Source organism: Lithobates pipiens, unplaced genomic scaffold, assembly GCF_037356315.1.
Source record: "Lithobates pipiens isolate NorthernLeopardFrog02 unplaced genomic scaffold, aLitPip1_a1.2 Scaffold_13, whole genome shotgun sequence".
NCBI lineage: Eukaryota > Metazoa > Chordata > Amphibia > Anura > Ranidae > Lithobates > Lithobates pipiens.
The window spans coordinates 142,249,564-142,273,830 of record NW_027507718.1 but is presented as its reverse complement, the minus strand read 5'-3'; the positions used below and the strand labels follow the sequence as shown (position 1 = coordinate 142,273,830).

The 24,267-nt window shown below is 42.3% G+C and overlaps 1 protein-coding gene across 2 annotated transcripts in view; it reads left to right on the top strand.

The window, feature by feature from the left end:
- Positions 1-156: 156 nt before the first annotated feature.
- TMEM259 (transmembrane protein 259) overlaps positions 157-24,267 on the top strand; it is a 42,772-nt gene continuing 18,661 nt past the window's right edge. The window contains exons 1-5 of one of the 2 annotated variants that reach the window (XM_077475658.1): positions 157-285; positions 539-747; positions 12,203-12,472; positions 18,952-19,063; positions 20,732-20,842. In XM_077475658.1, the coding sequence (XP_077331784.1) occupies positions 550-747; positions 12,203-12,472; positions 18,952-19,063; positions 20,732-20,842 (691 nt within the window). In that variant the 5' untranslated portion in view covers positions 157-285; positions 539-549. Of the gene's footprint in view, positions 375-538; positions 748-12,202; positions 12,473-18,951; positions 19,064-20,731; positions 20,843-24,267 lie in introns of both variants that reach the window. The other variant, XM_077475657.1, reaches the window with a different exon arrangement.

Here is a 24,267-nt window from a genome sequence, read left to right as displayed (position 1 = left end):
CTTTCTATATACTTCACCTTCCCGGTAATATCGCTCCTCCTACTGACGAGTCTGAGCTATGCACACCGATCAAGCAGATGGGCGGGCTATACCCTACAGCCCCGCCCACTCTCCCATACGGAGGTGGGCTTCCTGCGCCGGAGCGCGATGCATTGTGGGTATATGCAGATATCCCGACACTCGCCCTACCCCCCCCCCCGTTTCCCATAGTGCTCCGCGGCTTTGAGGGTCACCGTAATGGCTGAGACTAGAGGAAGCGGAAGAGGGACAGGAAGTGGACGTTAGGTAGACCCTGTGCTACCCAGAGATTTCACGGGGTCCCCTCCCTACAGAGCTAGGGGCAGTGGCGCCCCTCCCCCCCGGATAGTATCCAGGTAGACGCATAGGTTGGTTTGTGGGAGGCAGAGGGCTCTGACACTGCTCCTGGCTGGGAACTTGTGCTGCACGGCTATCACAGCCCTCAGTAAGGAAACATCCTAACGGTGTGAGGCTTATTTCCCTGTGAAATGATTCTTTCTTTCTTCTTCCACCTTTCAAGGCACGATCAAGATGTCTGAGAATCAGGGAAACATCCCCATCAATAACACCAATGGAAACCGGGTGCGGACCCCCAATCTGAACCAGAACCCCCTCATTAACGTGCGGGATCGGCTCTTCCATGCCCTCTTCTTTAAGATGGCGGTCACATATGCGCGGCTGTTCCCTCCCTCCTTCCGTAGGATTTTTGAGTTCTTTGTGCTGCTTAAGGTAACTATTCTTTAATGTTTAAAAATGACATGTAGGCTGCAGGTTGTCACTAGCTGCACTTCAGGAAACCTAAAAGTCCACTCTTTCGGTTGGGCTGCGCCTAAACTGCAAGGGTTAACTATCCCTCTATGTCTAGGGGACTTGGTAAAGCAGATTCACTTACCTGATCCTTCTCCGCTCTGCTAGAATGGTCCCTGCAGCCTTCTCTCCTCTGAATTCCAGCAGTCTAAGGTCCTCTGATGGCATCCGGGGTAGGGGTGAGCTCAGGCGTGTTCGCATGGTCCACGTGCAGAGCCCGCCAGGAAGTCGGTGCTGAGCTAATCACAGGCAGTGAGACATTTCCCGATCTCTGCAGCCGCACATCGGGGCAATGTCTCACTGCCTGTGATTAGTGCAGCACTGCGTCGACTTCCTGGCAGGTTCTGCACGTGGAGTATGTGTACACACCTGAGATCATCCCTAATCAGGACTGATGTAAGGACATTGGGGAACAGTCGATCGCCAGAGCATGGGGAATGATGTCTGCTGGTACAGTGGAGAATCTGGTAAGTTAAAGTGCTTTTCTCTACCCCAGACATAAATGAACACTTAACCGCTGCAGTGGGATTGATTTTTGGGTTTCCTGCAGTTGGGCTTTAAAGGCTAAGTTCACCTTATTGGGTATGTTACACCCATACATAAGGCGTAATGTGTAACAGTCCCCAGGTCTGCCTCCTGCGTGCCTGATTCTCCCCCCCCCCCCATGTGACAGCAGGCAGGGGGATCCTCTCTCATATTGAAAATAGTGCAGCTCCGCCATTCATTTACAGAAATCTGTGAATGAGAAATCTACAACTCCTGTCTGCCACTATGGCAAATGGCTTTTAGTGCTCAATGGTCCATGAATGAGCTGGTCAGCATTCTTGGAGAGTAGACCATTCACACTGCCTACAGCCCTGTAACACAGTGGTCATTAACCCTGTCCTCAGGGCCCACTAACGGGCCATGATTTATGTATTACCTTGGGGAGATGCAGACTAGAATACTGCAATCACTGAGCAGCAAATGATATCACCTGTGATGTATTTCCGTTCTCTTGCAAACCTGACCTGTTAGTGGGCCCTGAGGACAGGGTTGGTGACCATTGCTGTAACAGCCTGTAAAGATGTACGGGCAACAGAGCTGCAGGCAGTGTGTGCAGGAGCCTGACATTGAACCCGTGATAAACAGATTGCAATGCTCTGCAGGCTCCTTTGAAAAAAAATTATGTACCGTACATTTTTCTTTCCTGCAAAATGTGCCTTTTATCATATTTTATTTATTTATTTTGAAAGGTAAACTTATCGGTTTAAGCCCTGTCACATGGTTGTTTTAACTGGTGATACAGCTAATAAGGCCTCTTGCACACTGTGGCGTGCAAATGCTCAATACAGCTTATTTTTTTTATTGAGCTAAAATATAGCCCATTAATTGTAATGTGCTTCTGCATGTAAACAAACGTCGTGTTTTTTTCAGTGAAAAAAATTATAATTTGAAAAACCTGGATTTTTGGTCAGTAAATTACGCCTCATGCGTGCATTTTTGTGTACAAATTCGCTCAGATTTAACCATTGACATTGTCAATGCAAAAACATGCTACAGCGCATAATCTTAAACATGTGTGAATTTGTGCAAGTGCATATGCGCGGGGGGGAAAAAAAAAGGCTGAAAAAGTAGATGCTCAAACAGGATTATTGTGTGCAAGAGGCCTAAGTGTTAAAGTGTGAAACTGAATAGATTGATTTAAAGGTTTCCAAAACGGTTACTTTGCAGACATGCTGTAAACAATAGCCAGGACAGTTACTAGTTTGTGTAAAATGTTTGGACAGATGTTCTGAGAAGTGGCAGGCACTAGCAAAAGGCAGCACAGGCTGAAGGAGCATGGGGGTGAGGGCGACCATGCTGGACAAGCAGTGTGGTCATATTCAATAGCAATCGGCTCTAAGCTGCATCTCTTGAAACGGAGCAACCATGTGACCTGTCTTGGTGTAACACCAGGCTCTGCTGTGCCCCTCCACAGGGGAGTGGGTACACTTTGCTTCTGCTCTTAGCTAAGAGCCATAGCTGAGTGGATCCTGACAATATGGTTGGGATCCTTGCTGAGCCTGGAGCAGCTCTGGGATGTCAGCAGACAGCAGGCTTTATCCAGCTGTCAGCTGATTCTGGGTAACAGGAGTGCAAATATATGTGTAGCCCTGTGGCCCAGAAGAGTAATATAGCCAAAAGAAACTTTGGCCATACTTCTCTTGTATAGACCATTTTTAGTCATGTGTTTCCTTTTGTTTTTTTTTTTTTTTTCTGTTTCTTTACAGGAAACTTGTATAAATTGGTAGTAGGGGTAGTTCAATCTTGATATTGGTTCACGTTTGTATAGCAAATATTACTGATCTGATTTTTAATTCACAATTCCAAAATTGTGTGATTTTTTTTCACAGGTCAGACAGATCATAATGCAAATGTTCAGGGTATCAGAAAGTAAGGAATTATTAGTTCTCCGGATTAGATCATCGTCAATTGTTTCTGGCATGTGAACATATTGTACACTAAATGATGGTGAACAATGTCCCTGTATCGCCCACATTTATTTTATTCAAGCTCCTGGATATTTCTGGGCTGTTGACATTTTTTTCAAAGTTTGTTTCCAACTTATTCTCAAAACTGACCAAGATGTTTTGTTTTCTGGGTATCTGCACAGGTAAAATAAACCTGCCAAGAAAGAAATCGAAGTGGTTGCCGTTGCTTTGACAGGCAGCTAGCATTTTAAGAGGCAGAACTCGGCACTGGCAGCCTCTGTGTATTTCATGACAGGTTTCATAGTTGCTCCACTTGTGTGAGGTTACTTGAAAAGTATCAGTTTTTGACAGGACTTTGGGAAGTAAGCACATCAAGGCCTGTACACACAATAAGAAGATTGCAAGAAATATTTAGTATAACGAACGATTAGCGGATTATCTGATCATTAGTATAGTGCTTTCCACAGCCAATTTCAGACTTTTCAGATGACTAAACCTGAAGGTGCAGCCTAGAAAATTCTTATCCCAAATGAACACCACATTCTATTTTCGTTTTTTCTTTTTACTACAGTTTTCGTCCTAAAAAATTTGTAAGCGCAAGACTGCGCATGTTTGGGAATGAAAAAATCTATTGCAAAACAATTCAACACATTACATTGCTTCCCAAGTTGTATTTTGTCGTACGAGAATTTTTGTAAGTTGAGTAACCTCTTAATTTTTAATATGAGACTAGCATTCTCAAAAGTGATATGGTCCAGAAGTATTTAGACAGACTAAAGGTGGATAAAGCACCTGGACCAGATGGCATCCACCCACGGATCCTAAAAGAATTGAGCTCTCTCGTTTCAAAGCCATTGTATCTAATTTTTAGGGACTCATTAATGATGGAAATAGTACCACTGGATTGGCGCAGGGCCAATGTGGTGCCTATATTTAAAAAGGGAACAAAGTCTTTACCAAGTAATTATAGACCTGTTAGTTTAACTTCTATAGCTGGGAGGATACTGGAGATATTAATAAAAGACCACATAGACGAGTTCTTGCAGGAAAAAATATTTTAAGCAACAGACAGCATGGATTCATGAAAGACAGAAGTTGTCAGACAAACCTGATTTCTTATTATGAAGAGCTAAGTAAAACCTTGGACAGTGGGGTGGCTGTGGATGTAATTATACTTGGATTTTGCAAAAGCGCTTGACTCGGTTCCCCACACACAGCTCATGTGTAATGTAAAGTCTACAGGTTTGCAAATCTTGGTTTGTAAATGGATAGAAAACTGGCTAAAAGGCAGAATTCAGAGAGTCGTGGTTAATTATTCTTACTCTGAATGGTCTAAGGTTATCAGTGGTGTACCCCAAGGTTCAGTGCTGGGACCCTTACTTTTTAATATATTTATAAATGATATTGGGTCTGGGGTCAAAAGTAACATTTCCATCTTTGCAGATGACACCAAGCTATGCAGTGGAATAACGTCCTTACAGGATGTCTCCAATTTACAAGCCGACCTCAATGCTCTGTCTAATTGGGCGACTATGTGGCAGATGAGGTTTAATGTTGAGAAATGTAAAGTTATGCACTTGGGGGCTAAGAATATGCATGCATCATACATGCTAGGGGCAGTACAACTGGGGGAATCCATAGTGGAGAAGGATCTGGGGGTTTTGGTAGATCATAAGCTCAATAATAGCATGCAATGCCAAGCTGCTGTTTCCAAAGCGAGCAAAGTCCTTTCCTGTATTGAGAGGTATGTACTCCAGAGAGAAAGATCTAATTGCCCCTGTTCAAATCATTAGTAAGACCTCATCTGCAATATGCAGTTCAGTTTTGGGCACCAGTTTGCAAAAAGGATATCGGGGAACTGGAGAAAGTGCAGAGAAGGGCAACTGATAAGAGGCATGGAGGAACTCAGCTATGAGGAAAGATTAGAGGAACTGAATTTATTCACTCTTGATAAGAGGAGATTAAGGGGGGATATGATCAACATGAACAAATATCTAAGGGATTCATATAGTGAACTTGATGATGAGTTATTCACTTTATGGTCAACACAGAGGACAAGGGGGCACTCTTTTCGTCTAGAGGTAAAGAGATTTAATCTCCAAATACGGAAAGGTTTCTTCACAGTAAGAGCTGTGAAAATGTGGAATAGACTCCTTGCAGAGGTGGTTCTGGCCAGCTCGGTAGATTGCTTTAAGAAAGACCTGGATTATTTCCTAAGTGTACATAATATTACTGGGTACCAAGATTTATAGGTAAAGTTGATCCGGCAAAAATCCGATTGCCTCTCGGGGGATCAGGAAGGAATTTTTTTCCCCTGCTGGAGCAAATTGGAGAATGCTCTGCTGGTGTTTTTTTGCCTTTCTATGGATCAACTGTGGGTATAGGATTGTGTATATGGGATTGTTTGATATCATTTTTTTATTTATTTTTATAGATGGACTTGTCTTTTTATTTCTACCCAACTATGTAACTATACAAAAAAAACCCTGACGATTAATCGTTTCATAATCTCATCGTGTGTACCAGGCTTTAGTCTTAGGCCCAGCATCGATAGGCTTTTGTTTCCATCAGAACTGCTTCTCTCCCTATACGAATCTGTGGGAATACAGAAGCAAATTGATAGCAGATGAAATGTTTCTACAATGAATTCTGAATGATCTCAGAAGTGTCAGAAGCATGCTGTGTTTTCAGCACAAATGTCAACATAATCCCTAGATCAGGCCATAGATGGGTAGATGTAGCTCTGAGAGTGGCAGCAGGAAAAATATCCTCCTCCTTTCTTCAGCTTGTCGTTGCTATATTACACATTAAAAATGGCCTAACTGAAAGAAATACTGGAAACCTAGAGAATTACTTACTTTTTTTTTCTCTGTACAGCATTTCTCTCCTTATACTGATCCTTGAGACAGTACTGATTGTCGTCAGAACTGCAGATTTTGGACCATCACCTCTAGGGCCCTTTGCAGAAAGGTGCACATGGAAGGACAATTCACATCACACACAAACAAAAAAATTCCCAGCACACTTACCTGCCAGCTTGCAAAACAACCAAACTGGCCCTGTCTAACAGTTTACATTAAAAACAGAGTTTTGTTTGCAGATATATGTGTAAGCTGTAGTGCCCAGGCATAGGGACCTCTGTGTATAATGCTGTATCAACTCTAAGTTTCCAGAGCCTTCATAGTAGGAGCACATATATGAATGGATAGATTAAAGGGTTTGTAAGCCCTTGTGTTTTTCATTTATCCTATGCAGTAAGGTGAAAAAACTTCTGACACTGACCCCCAGCTCCCCCTTTTTTACTAACCTGAGCACATTTCATTCCCATGGTGGAGATACGCTCTACCACTCTGCCCATTGTCTTGGCTCTTGATTAATTGGCATTGGCAGGTAGCACTAAAAGTCCCAAAGTTCTAAGTCCCCTTGCTTTTTCCTGCTCTGTTCTTCTGTTATCAGCATGATAACTTCTGACAAGTTCTCTGTTAACTATGATTAAAACCAGCCTGAATTGTCAGGGTTGGTGCTATAGATTAACAGAGAGCTGGTCTATTTACAGCACAGCTTGGAAAGTATCTACCTATGTGGAGGGTGGTGTATGTGCCTTTCCTCCAATCAGCTGTGTCCCAGTGAATAAGGAAGAGAAAATTCTAACAGGACGTGCACTTTCTAAACCGTATATAAAGCTGAAGACAGCAGATATACATGTAAAACTTATGTAGGGAGATTTGTTTCATCTCCGTGTATCATCTGAGGTTGTTCACTTCACTGGAGTATATGTGAGAATTTACTTCCACCTTTTAAGGTAAACCTTCCTTTGGGTATCAGTATCACCCTCTCTGCCTCCCTTATACTTGCCATCTGCAGCAGCTCTGTCTTCTATCCTGTGTGAGCAGGGGACTTTTCACCAGGAGTCATTGCAAAGAATATGACTTGTGAATCCAAGTTTTTGACTGCTAATTAGGATAGTCTGGGCTGTTCAAGCAATTACCAGTTTGGTCAAAGTCACAAATGGCATACTTCAGGTTGGATGTGGGGGCTTTTGCTAAAAGACCTGCTAGTAACCATATACGGTATCTTACAAAAGTGAGTAGGTCCCTCAAATTTTTGTAAATATTTCTTTTCATGTGACAACACTGAAGAAATTATACTTTGCTATAATGTAAATTAGTGGGTGTACATCTTGTATAACAGTTGAAATTTAATGTCTAAACCGCTAGCAACAAAAGTGAGTATACCCCTAACTCAAAATGTCCAAATTGGGCCCAATTAGCCATCATCCCTCCCCGCTGTCATGTGACTCGTTAGTGTTACAAGGTTTCAGGTGTGAATGGGGGGGAAGGTGTGTTTTTAAATCTGGTGTCATCTCTCTCTCTCTCTCCCTCTCTCATACTGATCACTGGAAGTTCAATATGGCGAAGAACTCTTTGGATCTGAAAAAAAGAATTGTTGCTAACCATAAAGATTGCCTAGGCCAGTGATGGCGGACCTTGGCACCCCAGATGTTTTGGAACTACATTTCCCATGATGCTCATGCACTCTGCAGTGTAGTGAAGCATCATGGGAAATGTTCCAAAACATCTGGGGTGCCAAGAGCTCTCTGAGGATCTGAAAAAAATAATTGTTACGCTACATAAAGATGCCCTAGGCCAGGGCTCAACAAAACCCGGGCGCCAAGTCGCATTTGCGACTAGAATTGGCGACCTTGCGCCTGGGGCAGCACAGCTGGGGGTATCCTGTCTCCGCGGACCCCCACGGCGTGATCTCGTCAGGCCGCGCCGCCGGTAATTGAGCCCCCGCCATTGAGGCCTTCTACGATCCTATGGTTCCTTCTGGAATCTGGCGCCGTCTTGTGGTGGCCGTTGGAATTACAACCAGCAATGCTAATCGAGCTTCCCCTGCCTGCCAGCCTATCTCCTTCCCTTTACTCGGAACTCCTAAACATATATATATATATAATTTTTTTTTTATTCCAACACCCTAGAGCATAAAATGGTGGTCTTTGCAATACTGTCTATCACACCGTATTTGCACAGCGGACTTACAAGCGCACTTTTTTGGGCAAAATGTATTTAATTAAAAAAAAAATAAGACAACAGTAAAGAGAGCCCAATTTTTTTTTTTTTTTTTTATATTGTGAAAGATAATGTTACATCGAGTAAATCAATACCCAACATGTCATGCTTCAAAATTGCGCCCGCTCATGGAATGGCGACAAACTTTTACCCTTTAAAATCTCCATAGGCGACGTTTAAAAAATTTGAGAATTATTGCTCTCACTCTACCAATCGCAGCGATACCTCACATGTGTGGTTTGAACACCGCTTTCATATATGCGTTCTCTTCTGCACGCAAGCTTGGTGGGACAGGGCGCGTTTAAAATATTTTTTTTCTTATTTTAACTTTTATTTTTTTCACTGTTCTTTTAAAAAAAAAAAAAAAAGTGTCACTTTTATTCCTATTACAATGAATGTAAAAATCGCTTGTAATAGAAAAAAGCATGACAGGTCCTCTTGTATATGAGATCTGGGGTCAGAGAGACCTCACATCTCATATTTACACTAAAATGCAGTTTAAAAAATTTTTGTCATTTGAAAAAGATTAAAAAAAAATGTCCCTCTAAGAGCTATGGGCAATGACTTGGAGACAGGTGGGGGGGGGGGCTGGAGGCGCTATCTTCCCCTCACTCGTCTCCATGTCAGGCCAGGGACAGGTCCAGATTGCCGTCACGGACCTGGCTCCTAACTTTTTTTATCTGGCTCCTAGATTACAAGCAAATTTGTCAACCCCTGCCCTAGGCTATAAGACGATCGCCAAGACCATGAAACTGAGCTTCAGCACAGTGGCCAAGAACATACAGTGGTTTAACAGGACAGGTTCCACTCAGAACAGGCCTCGCCATGGTTGACTAAAGAAGTTGAGTGCGCATGCTCAGCATCATATGCAGAGGTTGTGTTTGGGGAAATGGACGTATGAGTGCAGAGGTTGAAGGGGTGGGGCGGTCAGCCTGTCAGTGGTCAGACCATACGCTGCGCGCTGCATTAAATTGGTCTGCATGGCTGTTGTCCCAGAAGGAAGCCTCTTCTAAAGATGATGCACAAGAAAGCCCGGAAACAGTTTGCTGAAGACAAGCAGACTAAGGAAATGGATCACTGGGACCATGTCCTGTGGTCTGATGAGACCAAGATAAATGTATTTTGTTCAGATGGTGTCAAGCGTGTGTGGCGGCAACCAGGTGAGGAGTACAAAGACAACTGTGTCTTGCCTACAGTCAAGCATGGTGGTGGGAGTGTCATGGTCTGGGGCTGCATGAGTGCTTCTGGTACTGGGGAGTTGCAATTCATTGAGGGAACCATGAATGCCAACATGTACGGTGACATACTGAAGCGGAGCATGCTCCTCACCCTTCGGAGACTAGGCTGCAGGGCAGTATTCCAAACACAACTCCAAGATGACCACTGCCTTGCTAAAGAAGCTGAGGGTAAAGGTGATAGATTGGCCAAGCATGTCTCCAGACCTAAACCCTATTGAGCATCTGTGGGGCATCCTCAAATGGAAGGTGGAGGAGCGTAAGGTCTCTTAACATCCACCAGCTCTGTGATGTCATCATGGAGGAGTGGAAGAGGACTCCAGTGGCAACCTGGGATGCTCTGGTGAACTCCATGCCCAAGAGGGTTAGGGCAGTGCTGGAAAATGGTGACCACACAAAATATTGACACTGGGCCCAATTTGGACATTTTCACTTAGGAGTGTACTCCCTTTTGTTGCCAGCGGTTTAGACATCAATGGCTGTGTTGAATTATTTTGAGGGGACAGCAGATTTACTCTGTTATACAAGCTGTACACTCACTACTTTACAAAGTGTAATTTCTTCAGTGTTGTCACATGAAGATATTTCCACTCGCCTACTTGTGAAAATGAGGGCTGGCGAGGAGCTGGGCTGCCTGGGAGGGGTTGGCAAGCACTGCCGGCAGGCAGGGTTGACCGGGAGCTGTTCTACCAGCAATTGCCCTGGGGGAGGAGAGCATGGAGGAAGAGGAGAGTTGCGGGTTCACAGAGAGCTGATAGCCCTCTGTAAAAGCTTGCATTACAATTGCCTCTGCTCTGCTGCCTCCCCAACCCTGCTCCTGTTATAGACAGAATGCGGGTACAATGATGGGATGCGTTCTGTCCTATCACAGGTGCGGGTTAGGAGGAGGCGTGGGCTGTATATGACGCAGAGCATAGTGAAGGCAATTGTAATGTAAGCTGTTTCGGCATGCTATTCTGCTCTGTGAACCTTTTTGGCTCTCCTTTTCCTCCAGTCATGATCCGGCTGCCCTCTCTCTTCCTCTGCTCGGTTGAGCCTGCGTTGATGGCACTAGTGAGGCTGTGCTGAGGGGCACTGATAAAGTTATTGTTTTAATATTTATTTTTGTAACTTCTGCATAAAACATTTAAGTGTCATTTCATGAGATAATTTATAAGGGCGTAATTAGGGGCAGGGTTGGGTGGGGCAACTGGTGGCGAGTAACCCTTGAGGCCTGGCTAGTAGCTCAGGACTTGAAATTTTGTGCTCTACCTTATGGTACACATGTGACTAACGGGGAGAGTAATCTAGGGCTGCAACAACGATTATTTTCATAATTGATTAGTTGGCCAATTATTGTTTCAATTAATCGGTTAATAACCTTAAAAAAAGTGGTGTATAACTTTAGTTAATATGTAAAGTTTAAAAAAACAAAAAACAAAAAAAAAGCAATTCATTCCTAAATATCTCTATACGCAGGGGTAAATATAAATAACCAACTATATGGTTAGGGAGTAAAATCTTTAATCCACCCTGAGAATAACAGACAGAAGAGATATAATCTATATACTATTAGAGGCTGAATCTGGTAAATATAATCAGACTCCGATCAATTATTTTTTTTTTATTTAAAGAAACGTTAAAGATTGTTTTGCAGATTTTCAAATAGAACTGTAATAAAAAGTCATTTTAAGAACTTTGATTTTCTAATCGTTAGTGGGTTCAAATCAATGTTTATATTCAACCACAGTGATGGGAAAATTTAGAAATAGAAAACTTCTTGGTATAAGATTTTCAGACAGTGTATGTGTTTTTCATTCAGAAATGACATTAATTTTAAAACAGAATGTTAAAAGCAAGTGAAAATTTAAAACATTCTTCCATTCAGCAAATGTACAAAGATTTTTTGCATGAATATTCTCATCTGAAAATTGATCCGTGTGGCCAGCATAAGGCTCGGTACACACCTACGCAGTTTGATTTTGATTTGTTTATACAGTGCATGTTGATTTTTGCGCACATGATTTTGCTGTGATTTGCATTTTTGCTTTTTTTTTTTAGGCAATTTGTTGGGCAGATTAAAAACCACAAATTGCAGCAAAAACGCACTACATGCTTTTCTGCAGCTTCTCTATCGAAGTATATTGAACTATAAAGCACCATTTTGCATTGAAAAAGGTCCTTGACCCTTTTCAAATACGCAGCAGCTGAAAAAAAGCATAGATGTGAACGTTAAATTAACTGTAGTGCGTTTCTGCAAAAAGCACCAAAAAAACACACATGGGTGGAAACCAGGCCTAAAACATTTAGTAACATAATGGAGTTAAAAAAATAAATAAAATTATTCCTTCATAGTACAAAAAAAGCACATAATCGCTACTGTAAGGGGTTATTTTTTTTTACTGTGCAATAGTGAAAGTAATATTTACAATGGCAATTTGCTCTTTTTGTACTATAAAGGGCTAATTTTAGTTTTTTTAATCCCATTATGTTACTGGCCGATTAATTTCATAATCGATTAGTTATCGATTAGTTGTTTCGGCCCTAGAGTAATCTACTGTATGTTTCACTAATTCGTTGTTTTCAGCATGAAGTTCTGTTATATATGTCTCTAATGTAAATCATACTTTTCACCCAGGCTCTTCTGGTACTCTTCATCCTTGCTTACATTCACATCGCATTTTCCCGGTCTCCCATTAACTGCCTGGAGCATGTTCGAGATAAGTGGCCTAGAGATGGGATTCTGCGGGTGGAAATCCAGTTAAATTCAAGCCGTGCACCTATATTTCTACAGTTTTATGACAGTGACACCTTCCCTGGATTAGTGAAGGAACCACTTGCAGAGGAAGATTTGGAAGAGGATGAGGAAGAGATGAGTATGGACATGTATCAGAATAGCTCTATAAAGGTACATTTCTATTTATCTTTACATTTGTAGTTATGATGGTTAACCTTTTGACTGCCTAGTATGTATCTAGTACTTATTGGCTGTAGCCTATCCTAGTTGGACAGTAATGAATGTTGTCGCAGGTTAGATGTTCACACACGGCTACAACTTCTACTTCAAAGAGGAGTTTCCATAAAAAAAAATATAAATAAGTCAGTAGCTACAAATACTGCAGCTGCTGACCTTTTAATAATCGGACACTTGCCTGTCCCAGGGTCCAGCGATGTGGAGGGATCGAAGCCTTGCTCGTTCACCCCCCCCCCCCTCTGCATTGCAACTGTGGGCACCTGGCTGTGGCTTCACAGCCAGGCACCTACTGCGCATGCGAGAGCGGCGCCGCTCGCAGTGATTGGCTGCGCAGTCATCTGGGAACTGTCGCGTGTCCCAGATGACTGACAGGAGGGAGGGGGCAGAGCTGAGCCCTTCCTGTACCGAGGGGAAGTGATGTCACCAGCCCAGGCACTGAAGGAGGCAGACTACGAGGGACCCCCTAGCAACAGGCATTTAGAGGTGAGTTAAAAAAAAAAAAAAATTCCAAATGTTTTTATTTATTTTTATTTTCTTTAGGAATTTTAATGATTTTATTTTTTTTCTGTGGAACACCACTTTAACATATAGTTGCACCAGGAGTCTTGGGTTTGTTGATTGGCTGTGATTGAAGTTGGGAAATGATTTGTCCTGAGTACTTGGGCCCCATTCAAACCTGAGCGTTTTGTAGCTCAAAGTCTCGGAGGAAAAAATAAATTAAAATTATTCTCTCTGGGGATGGTTCACATCTCCACTCTAAGCTGCCTGAAACTCAAAATAGTTTTGGAGCTATGTTTGTAACTGGGTTCAGATTGTTTTGCCCCTTTTTTGGAGTGTTTTTGTGCTGTAATTAAAGTTGTTATAAACTCTCCCCCACAACTTTGTCCCATGTGAACCAGCATAAAAAACCTTAATGAACACTGCTGTAGATATCTCCTTATTTGCTTAGTATTGTAATGCTTTTTGGTCTTGAATGACGTCACTGAGCATGCCCAGATCTCCCCTGATTTACAGCGCACACTATGTGCTTGTCTGTCTGTTATCAGGACTTCCTATGGCACACAACACTGAACTCCCAGGAGGCTGCATAATCATTCAGAGCTTCCTCCTACACCCCATGTGAGATCACATGCAGTGTAAACCTGCCCATTACTGCAGTCTTTATTAGCTGAAGCTGATAAGACTGACACAGGCAAACACTAGATAATTGGCACAAGTAAATACTATGAAATAAAACAAGACAGCTATGAGCAGGGAAGCAGGGTTGCCATAGAAATGTTGGATTGAGAAGGAGGCTTGGTTAACAGTACAGGAAGTGCTCAATGTAAGGGCGGAAATACACTCCACTGTGGACTTAAAGCGGTTCTGCACCTAAAAAATAAAATATTAAAAGCCAGCAGCTACTAATATTGCAGCTGCTGACTTTTAATAAAATCACACTTACCTGTCCCAGGGTCCAGTGATGTCGGCGGCAGATGACGAGCGATCGCTCGTCTCTCTGCTGCCCCCGCCGCCATCCTCTGTCAGGGAATTGGGAAGTGAAGCGTTGCGGCTTCACTGCCCGGTTCCCTACTACGCATGCGCGAGTCGCGCTGCGCGCCTCTTCTGGTCCCCGCTGTGTCCTGGGAACGGTGTGTTTCCCAGAACACAACGGGGGGGGGGGGGGGCGGGGGGTCTGCGGCGGTCTGTCTCGGAAGTGGGTGCAGATACCTGGATTATCCAGGTAACTGCACCCCCTCCCCCCTGAAAGGTGCCGATTGTGGCACTGGAGGGGGGGAGGGATCAGATTAGCGGAACTTCCCCTTTAGGGTGGAGAACCGCTTTAAGATGGCGCTGCCTAACCCCTGGAAACAAGTATTTTTTTTTTTTTTTGTTTTTTTTTTTTGTTTCTTTAAACCGTAAGTAATATGCAATTTGGGCTGGATTACAGTGGCAATAGTTTGATAATTAATTATTATTATAATGGACTAAATGAGAAGAAGCATCAGAGTGTTTACGTCCTCTTTAAGAGCCATCACCCGCTGGCATCCTTGCAACCGATGACTCATCCCTGCTGGGTTTTCTTTTGTTGCGTGAGGTCCCAATCTATACCAAAGTGTCTGGTATGGGTTGGGAGAGGGCCCCCACACTTTTTATTATTTTATTTTTTTTCAATGCCTGCTATTTTGATTATATTCTGTCGTCAGCAGGGATAACAAATTGTTAGGGCGCCCCACTCCTTAACGCTGAAGCTACTAAACATAACTTATGCACTAGGTTAAACGCTGCTAAATGCCGGAAAAAACACATTTTAGATTTTTTTTTTTTTTTTTTTTTTCATCCAGCATTTCTAAAGCGGTTTTCAGCTTTCTAGTTTACATAAAGCCTTCATATAAGCACAAAATTAAGATTCAGCTTAGATTAGTGCTGAGTGGGTTTGATTTGAATCATGATTTAATCACTAGAAAAAGGCTTGATTTAAATCATAATTTTTAAAGAGCAACGGTCATCTCTGTCCCGCAGCAGCTCCTCCTCTGACCTGCTGCTGACTTGCCGACAGTCCCATTCACTTTAATGGGATGGCTGGTGATGCGGCAGTGACACAACAAGGTGAGGGACGTGGTGACAGCAGGTGAGTGGATGCCCGCTAACAGGCACTGTCAGGATGGATCTGGAATGACAGGTGCTCGTTAACCACTTAAGCCCCGGACCATTTGGCTGGCCAAAGACCAGAGCACTTTTTACGTTTGGGCACTACCTGCTTTAACTGACAATTGCGCGGTTGTGCAACGTGGCTCAAAAACTAAATTGGCATCCTTTTTCCCCTACAAATAGAGAATTCTTTTGGTGGTATTTGATCACACCTGCGGTTTTTATTTTTTGCGCTATAAAAAGAGACAATTTTGAAAATAAAAAGCATAATTTTTTACTTTTTGCTATAAATATCACCAAAAAATATATATAAAAAAAAATTTTTTTCTTCCCTCGGTTTAAGCCGATCTGTATTCTTCTGCATATTTTTGATAAAAAAAAAACCTCTTAATAAGCCTATATTGATTGGTTTGCGCAAAAGTTATAGCGTCTGCAAGATAGGGGATAGTTTTATGGCAATTTTAATAATGTGTGTTTTTTTTATTTTTTATTTTTTTTCTCGTGACACTGACAATTATGGCGGACACGTAGGACAATTTTGACACATTTTTGGAACCATTGGTGTTAATACAGCAATCAGTGCGATTAAAAATGCACTGATTACTGTAAAAATGTTCGGAAGTCAGAGCGACTGCTGTAGTGTACATTAAGATGGCTCCATTCACTACCATTGATTTTCTCAACAGCATGCCTTGGAGCGACCTGAAGTTGGATCCCAGGTTGCCCCTGTGTGAACCGACTCTCATTCGCACCTGATTACGCCTGGTACCAAAACAAACTTTATTGCAATGAAAAGTTCTAGACATTATAATTGTGGCAATTGTTACAAAGTATATGCGTATTCAGCAAAATGTAAGAAGTATCATGCTTTGCATTGTACATCAAAAACATACAGAGAAGGTAAAAGTATACCTATACTAGGCAGAAATCTAAGTAAAGTAGTGAAGAAGTATACCAAAGGCATTGCTCTCATCTTTCTCAATGGGTCATCCTAGTAGTGACTTATTCCTTATCAAAGAGTGAAGTTTGCAACCTAATTTAGCGACCAAGGAAGCCTTATAAGCAATGTTTAGCTGTCGTCGTCTAACCTTCAGTGCTGTGGATATCCTTTGCCAGGTGCTGGACAAAGACTGTGTGTGTGTGTGTGTATATAAGATATAAAGTAATATAAACCATAAAAAATTACATATTAACCAAATGTATTCCTTCTATCAAAGTATTTCAGCTCAATTAGTTTATATGTTTAGGTTGCTATAGCGATGTAGTTGGAGAAGGTGCATAAATATGGTGCTGCTGAAACAGTTTGGCATTCCATGTATCCCAACAGCGTACACTATATTACCAAAAGTATTGGGACACCTGCCTTTTTATATGCACTTTAATGGCATCCCGTTCGTAGGGTTCAGTGTTGGTATGGCCCACCCTTTGCAGATAGAACAGCTTCTGGAAAGGCTTTCCACAAGGTTTATTAGTGTGCCCATGGGAATTGTTAACCATTCTTCCAGAAGCGCACTTGTAAGGTCAGGCACTGATGTTGGATGAGAAGGCCTGACTCGCAGTCTTCGCTCAAATTCATCCCAAATGTATTCTATTGGGATGCGGCCAGGACTCTGTGCAGGTCAATCAAGTCCCTCCACCCTCATACTCTCTTATCCATGTCTTTATGGACCTTTCTTTGTATGCTGGTCCAAATCTTTTGGTGGAGGGGGGATTATGGTGTGGGGTTGTTTTTCAGAGTTTGGACTTGGCCGCTTAGTTCCAGCTTTGTCTGTTGAATGCCGAACAGAAAGTCTGATCTCCCTCTCCAATCCCTTATATAAGCCTTCATTATATTTTGCAGATTTGGAATTTACATCAATCCATTTATTTTACCTGCATCACCACTTCAGGGCTGGGTGCTTTTCTGCCCCAGTGTTTTTCAGATGCACCCGGTGGACCTCTTTCGGGGACACTAAGGATCCCCCTACCTACTGGCAGTAAAAACCTACACCCCAGTACCATATTTAATATTGTATATCTGTGGGAACCTTTGAAAATTTGGGAAGCCATCTACATTGCATGACCTGCTCTGTTCTTAAATAAACACAATGCTACACCTGTACAACACTGTATTCTGATATAATTGCGCTCTATGCTATATATCTACCCTTGAGGAAGGAGACTCCCATCGTTCAAACGCGTAACACGCGGGTGACAAGCTCTATAGCCAATTGTATTTTGTATGGGTGATAAGCTTATTAGCTATTTGTACCATGTTTTGTTGATTACTATGTTGTTCATATATATATATATATATATATATATATATATATATATATATATATATATATATATATATATATATATATATATATATATATATATATATATATATATATATATAATTTTTTTTTCTATGATATGATTTTATATCAATCCAATGAATACATTTTCTATTTTAGTTTATTGTATGTGCTCTAAAGCCCATCACTAGGGGATCCCCTTTTTCCAGTCTTGGTTCCAGTGAAGGGAATTTTTAAAGCAGAAGTTCACACGAAAATTGAACCTCTGCTTTTTCTAAGCCCCCCGGTGTTGCATTTGGCACCTACGAGGGGAGGGGGTGCAGACACCTGTCCTAAGACAGGTATTTGCACCCATTTCCAGGCATAGACTTCCCGTGGGAGTCTACGCCTCTTTCCGTCCCACCGTGCTGTCTGCTGGGACACACACGGGTCCCAGAGACAGCAGGGACCATTCTGATTGTACAGCGTGACTCACACATGCTCAGTAGGGAACCGGGAAGTGAAGCCGCGAGGCTTAATTTCCTGATAACCTCACCGAAGATGGCGGCGGCAGCAACTGAGGACCGAGAGACGGTTCGCCCTCAGGTGCCAACATCGCTGCACCCTGGGACAGGTGAGTGTCCTTATTTTAAAAGTCAGCAGCTGCAGTATTTGTAGCTGCCGACTTTAACAAAAAAAAATAAAAAATTGCGGTACTCCCGCTTTAAGACGTCAGCATACCAAGACATTTTGGACAATTTCATGCTCCCAACTTTGTGGGAACAGTTTGGGGATGGCCCCTTCCTGTTCCAGCATGACTGTGCACGAAGCAAGGTCTATAAAGACCTGGATGAGCGAGTTTGGGGTGAAGGAACTTGACTGGGCTGCACAGAGTCCTGACCTCAACACGATAGAACGCCTTTGCTATGAATTAGAGCGGATACCTCATAAATGCACTTCTGGAAGAATGGTAAAACGTTCCCATAAACCCCTAAACCTTGTGGTCAACCTTCCCAGTAGAGTTATAGCTGTAAAGGGTGGGCCAACTCAATATTGAACCCTACGGACTAAGACTGGGATGCCATTAAAGTTCATGTGTGTAAAAAGCAGGCGTCCCATTTTTTTTTTTTGGGAAGTAGTGTATGTTCTTTGTAGACTGTACAGGGTTTTATAATGGTTTGCTGGTGCAAGTCTTGCTGATTATGTATACACTAACTACCAAGGGCCCACTCAACACCAGCAGTATTTGGATGCATTTTGAACTGCATTTCCACTGCATAGACAGTAAAAAAATCTGTCTTGGCTTATCCTATGGGCATAGTTCATGCCATTATATTGCAGCGCATTTAAAAAATAAAAATAAAAGTCTATATAAAAAGAAAGTGACCTCAAATGGGACACACCTAAAAGAGAAAAAAAATGCTAGGGTTGTCTAAAGATTGTCTTTTAATCGCATTGAAGCAGCCTTTAAAATATCACTATTCTTCAATTGTTTTTATATTTAATGTGTCTATTTTTCAGTTTCAACTTGACATTGAACCAAAAGTGTTCTTAAAACCATCACTTGAAAGTGTGACGCAGATTAATGACAATCAGAGCCAGGCCCTGTCATTTAGTGATGCTGCCAGTAAAGGTAAGTATCTCTGGAAATGCTGGATACAGACTATTTAATGTATGGTGGCTTTTTTGCATCAAAACTTCTTGGAAGAAGTAATGAGAGAACAAGGTGGTGAAGACAAAAAAATGGGAAATTCTGAAGTCATATTCACAAATGCATAATAAAAGAAAACCAAGCGTATTGTTTTTCGGAATTTTTCTTTTATGTATCTTGGTTATATCACAACAGTGTAGATTAAAGTAAAATAAAACACATTTAAAGCAAAGCAAGATTCACTTATTCATACCCCTCCCCTTTTCTAATTTACTGCATGAAACTATAAAAAGACACTGGTTGGGGAAAAAGGTTGGATAATATATTTAACTCCAAGGCTTCAGCCTATAGTGACTAGATGAGCTGAGTAATTATTTTTATTATGTAATTACCACTCCACCCCCCCCCCCCCCCCCCCCCCAGTGTCATGTGAATCGTTAGTGTTACAAGGTCTTAGGTGTGAATTGGTGTTATAGCTCTCGCTCTCTCATTACTGGTCCCTAGAAGTTCAACATGGCAAAGAATTCTCTGAGGATCTGAAAAAAAGATTTGTTTCTCTACATAAAGATGGCATAGGCCAGTGATGGCTGACCTTGGCACCCCAGAGTTTTGGAACTACATTTCCCATGATGCTCATGCATTTTGCAGTGTAGTTGAGCATTATGGGAAATGTAGTTCCAAAACATCTGTCGTGCCAAGGTTCGCCTTCACTGGCCTAGGCTATAAAGATTGGCAAGGGCCTGAAACTGAGCTCCAGGATGGGGGCCAAGACCATGCAGCGTTTTAATATAACAGGTTCCACTCAGAACAGGCCTCACCATGGTTGACCAAAGAAGTTGAGTGCAGGTGCCCAGCGTCGTATCCAGAGGTTGTCTTTTGGGAAATGGGAAAACTCACTTTTGTAAGATACTGTATATCAGAGGTCTCAAACTGGTGGCCCTCCAGCTGTTGCTAAACTACAAGTCCCATGAGGCATTGCAAGGCTGACAGATACAAGCATGACTCCTACAGGCTGAGGCATGATGGGACTTGTAGTTTTCCAACAGCTGGAGGGCCACCAGTTTGAGACACCTGCTGTATATCATCCAAAGAAGACTTTGACAGGCTGCCTGGAGTGAGGTTGGATGCTCCCAGGAGCACTAAAAAGCCGGGAGGGATGCCCTGCAGTTGGACTGCCTCATGTGCAAGTTCTGGGTCTGTAATTCTAACTCTGGCTTCACTACTACTAGTGTCGTTGCCCTGGATCAGATATTCAGAACAGGAATTAAGGCTTTTCAGATGTGATTTTCTGCATGTTTGTTTTGGTCCAAGTAGGTGATTCACCAAGTTAACTGGAAGTTGCCATTGGTAACCTTCTTTTAAAATGCTACCCACCTGGCTGTTGTACTGATCCACTAGTAATAGTATTTTCTATTTTCAGTAGTGATTTCACTGACCTGTGCGCAAATTAGGAGAGTTTGAGAAGTCAAGTCATTCTTTTTACACTACTTCTGGGTTAGGGACCCAAAGCAAGAGTCAACATGACAACCAAGCAACTACAATTTTTTATAAAGTGAGGTCAACAGTGGCATCCCCCATGTTATGTTCATGACATCTTTTACCCTCAAACTTTTCATTTCAGAGATAATTTACCTATATTGTGTTTCCTAGTGTGGCCACAAGAAGAATACATAGTGGAATATTCACTAGAATATGGATTTCTCCGTCTCTCGCAAAGCACACGCCAAAGACTCAACATCCCTGTTATGGTGGTGACACTTGGTATGTAAAAAGTAGACTTAGAATAAGCAAAACACAGTGTCTTGGTGTAGCAAGTTACAGATCACACTCTTGGTGTAAAACCAGTTTTTCACTTGTGTCCTAGGAGGATGGCTGTATTATTTTTATTTTTCTTATTTTTATTCCAGTTCTGCTGTAATAAAAACAGCTATATTTTGTAGCACTTTTTTTGTTGGTTTTGATTTAGTTTTCATCCATCAACACTCTTTACACCACTGCTGGATCTCTATCTCTCTTGCACCTATACAATGGGATACTTTAGCACCAGAACAGTCGGTACACACCAACTTTGCTGAGAACAATGTGAAAGCATGTACGGTGTACCCTAAGCTGTCAAGGGCCGTGAATAGGAGGGAGAAGGGTGATCAACACAATCTGGGGCATGGTGTCCTTCAAAATGCATAGCAACCTTATAGGCAGGTAGCAGAGGAACAAAAGCACAGACTGTATTGGAAGTAGAAGTGATGCATTTAGACTTGTACAAGGATTACTTTGCTTTTTAAACTTCATTTACCTTTCCCTGGTTGAACTTCCTCTTTAAAGTCCCAAATGGATAAGGAATTGGTAGTCCTTTCTCTACCTCCTTATTGGCAGGTTTTGCCCTTCATCTGATTTCTGGCTATGATCTTACCTTATCAGTGTTTGACTAATCAAAATCCCTTAAAGCAGAACTAAACCCATCCATTTAAAGGTTTCCAAAAATAGTTACATTAAAGGCATGCCATAGATAACTGTTGCTGCTTATTCTCTCAACTGAATTTGACAAACTACTGGTCATAACAGATCACATGTGCCCCTTCCACAGCCCAGTGGTCCAGTGAGCGTGGGGGGTGGAGAGCCAGTGACTGACAGTCACCAGCTCATGGAGCTGTGAGAACCAAGCGATCGGCAGTGTTTGATTGCTCGGTTCTCAGTATTGGAGCCAACGGGGGCAGATGCAACATCGGACCGATGCTGCATACAGCTAGGCAAGTATGTTTTTTAAAAAAAATCTCAAATCCCATGCTTCTTTTAAACATTTGCAGCATATTCTAATTTGACATGTAACGTAAAACAAAACAATATAAAGTTGGCGCACAAATGACTGGACTCTTTAAGAGCGCTTGGCTATCTCGTGGGATGTTCGTTTATTTAAATAAATGTCCTGTAGATGGTCTCAATGTGCGGCTGTTAACCCATTATGGACTTGGCAAAAAATGGATGCAGCAGAAAAAACGATCAAAAACAGCGCATCAAAGGGACTAGTAGATTGATGTGAAAAAGACTTTAAAATGTCATTTATTAAATGTAAACAATGAACACAGACATCTGATCCCTGCAGGATCTAAAACACATAAAAAACACCAATCATAAAACGGACAGATGTTTGATAATGAAAAGCTCCTCAGATCTCTCAATTAAAACTTTGGAAAGGTGAAAACCAAAGACCAATGTGTACAGCTATCGAATGCCTAATGAATGCAATCAATCATCTGAAAGAACCCAGAGCGTTGTATGAAAAGTCAGTGTAAACGAATGGAACAACGTTCCTAGGGACACTCACTTCATAGGTGTTCAATGGGCTGCAGAGCTGATGAATCCAGTCTGATGACCGAGGGGGAGGTGTTTATTTCAGCTCCATCTGAAGCGTTCGGCTTAGAGGCAGAGGTGTAGTGCTGCACGCTGGGTGGTAAGGATCAAGCTTAGTCACCAGATGATATCAGCTGTACACATAGGCAGCTTAGAGAATGCTGCACTGCTTGCAGCGCCGCTTGTCCGAGCGGCTGTGGATCACATGAGAGGCTTGTCACGTGGAAGGCTGTGAAGGGGAAGGTTGCTATGCCGACTCTCCTGCTTACATGTTTCGCGCTCCTGCGCTTTGTCACTTTGTCGCTTACCACCCAGTGTGCAGCACTACACCTCTGCCTCTAAGCCGAACGCTTCAGATGGAGCTGAAATAAACACCTCCCCCTCGGTCATCAGACTGGATTCATCAGCTCTGCAGCCCATTGAACACCTATGAAGTGAGTGTCCCTAGGAACGTTGTTCCATTCGTTTACACTGACTTTTCATACAACGCTCTGGGTTCTTTCAGATGATTGATTGCATTCATTAGGCATTCGATAGCTGTACACATTGGTCTTTGGTTTTCACCTTTCCAAAGTTTTAATTGAGAGATCTGAGGAGCTTTTCATTATCAAACATCTGTCCGTTTTATGATTGGTGTTTTTTATGTGTTTTAGATCCTGCAGGGATCAGATGTCTGTGTTCATTGTTTACATTTAATAAATTACATTTTAAAGTCTTTCACATCAATCTACTAGTCCCTTTGATGCGCTGTTTTTGATCGTTTTTTTTAATTTGACATGTAGCTTCTGCTTATCATCATTTTATAGTAATACATTTTCTAAAATGGTTCTACTGTTAATGAAAGTGAACAATAAGTTGTAATGTGCAAACCTTGCTTCTGTACTAAGCGATCTGCTACTGTATGTAGGTTGAGTTGGAAAAGGGGTGTGTGTTTGTTTTTCTTTTTGTTTGTTTTTTTTCCTAGCTACTTATTTTGCATAGTAAGTAGGTCTGGCATTTTCGTGCTTTTACAAAGAGATTTGGTGTGGACTCTAGGGGTGATGTAATTGGAGGAAAGGTACCTGCACAAATAGTTGTGTATTTATTTTACTAAGGCCTATAATGTAATGTCATCTTGCATAGTAAGGTTGAATAAAGACACCAGTCCATCCAGTTCAACCTGAGTGCATGTCTACAGTTGTCCCTATCCCTGTACATTGCACACTCACGTTGGTCCCTACCCTCAAGGAGCCCACAATCCAAGGTCCCCATTCATATACTAGGGCCAATTTTGGACAGAAGCCAATTAACCTACCAGCATGTCTTTGGCCTGTGGAAGGAAACCGGAGTACCCGGAGGAAACCCATGCAAGCCCAGACAGAACATGCAAACTCCAGGCAGGTACTATTGTGGTTGGGATTCGAACCAGAGACTTTTTTTATTTTTTTTATACGTCGGCAGAATGGCATGGGTGGGCAAAGTAACGTACCCATGCGTTACTTTGAAATTCCCGCCGTGCACGCGCAAGCTCTGTGACAGAGTCCCTGGGTCCCGCGGGCACAATCGCTGCGGGGATACGCGCAATCGTGTCGCGGAGCTAAATAACAGGGAGATACCGATGTAAACAGCATCTCCCCCCCCCCCATTCTGCCTAGTGACAGGACACGGTCGCGTCACACACAGCCCATCCCCCAGGACACACTTAACCCCTCCCCGCCCCCTAGTGGTTAACTCCTTCACTGCCAGTGAAATGTTTACAGTAATAAATGCAATTTTATAGCATTGATCGCTGGATTAATGCAGACATTACTAGTAAAAAATAAATAAAAATGCTTATTGCGTTTTTGGTAAAAAAAAAA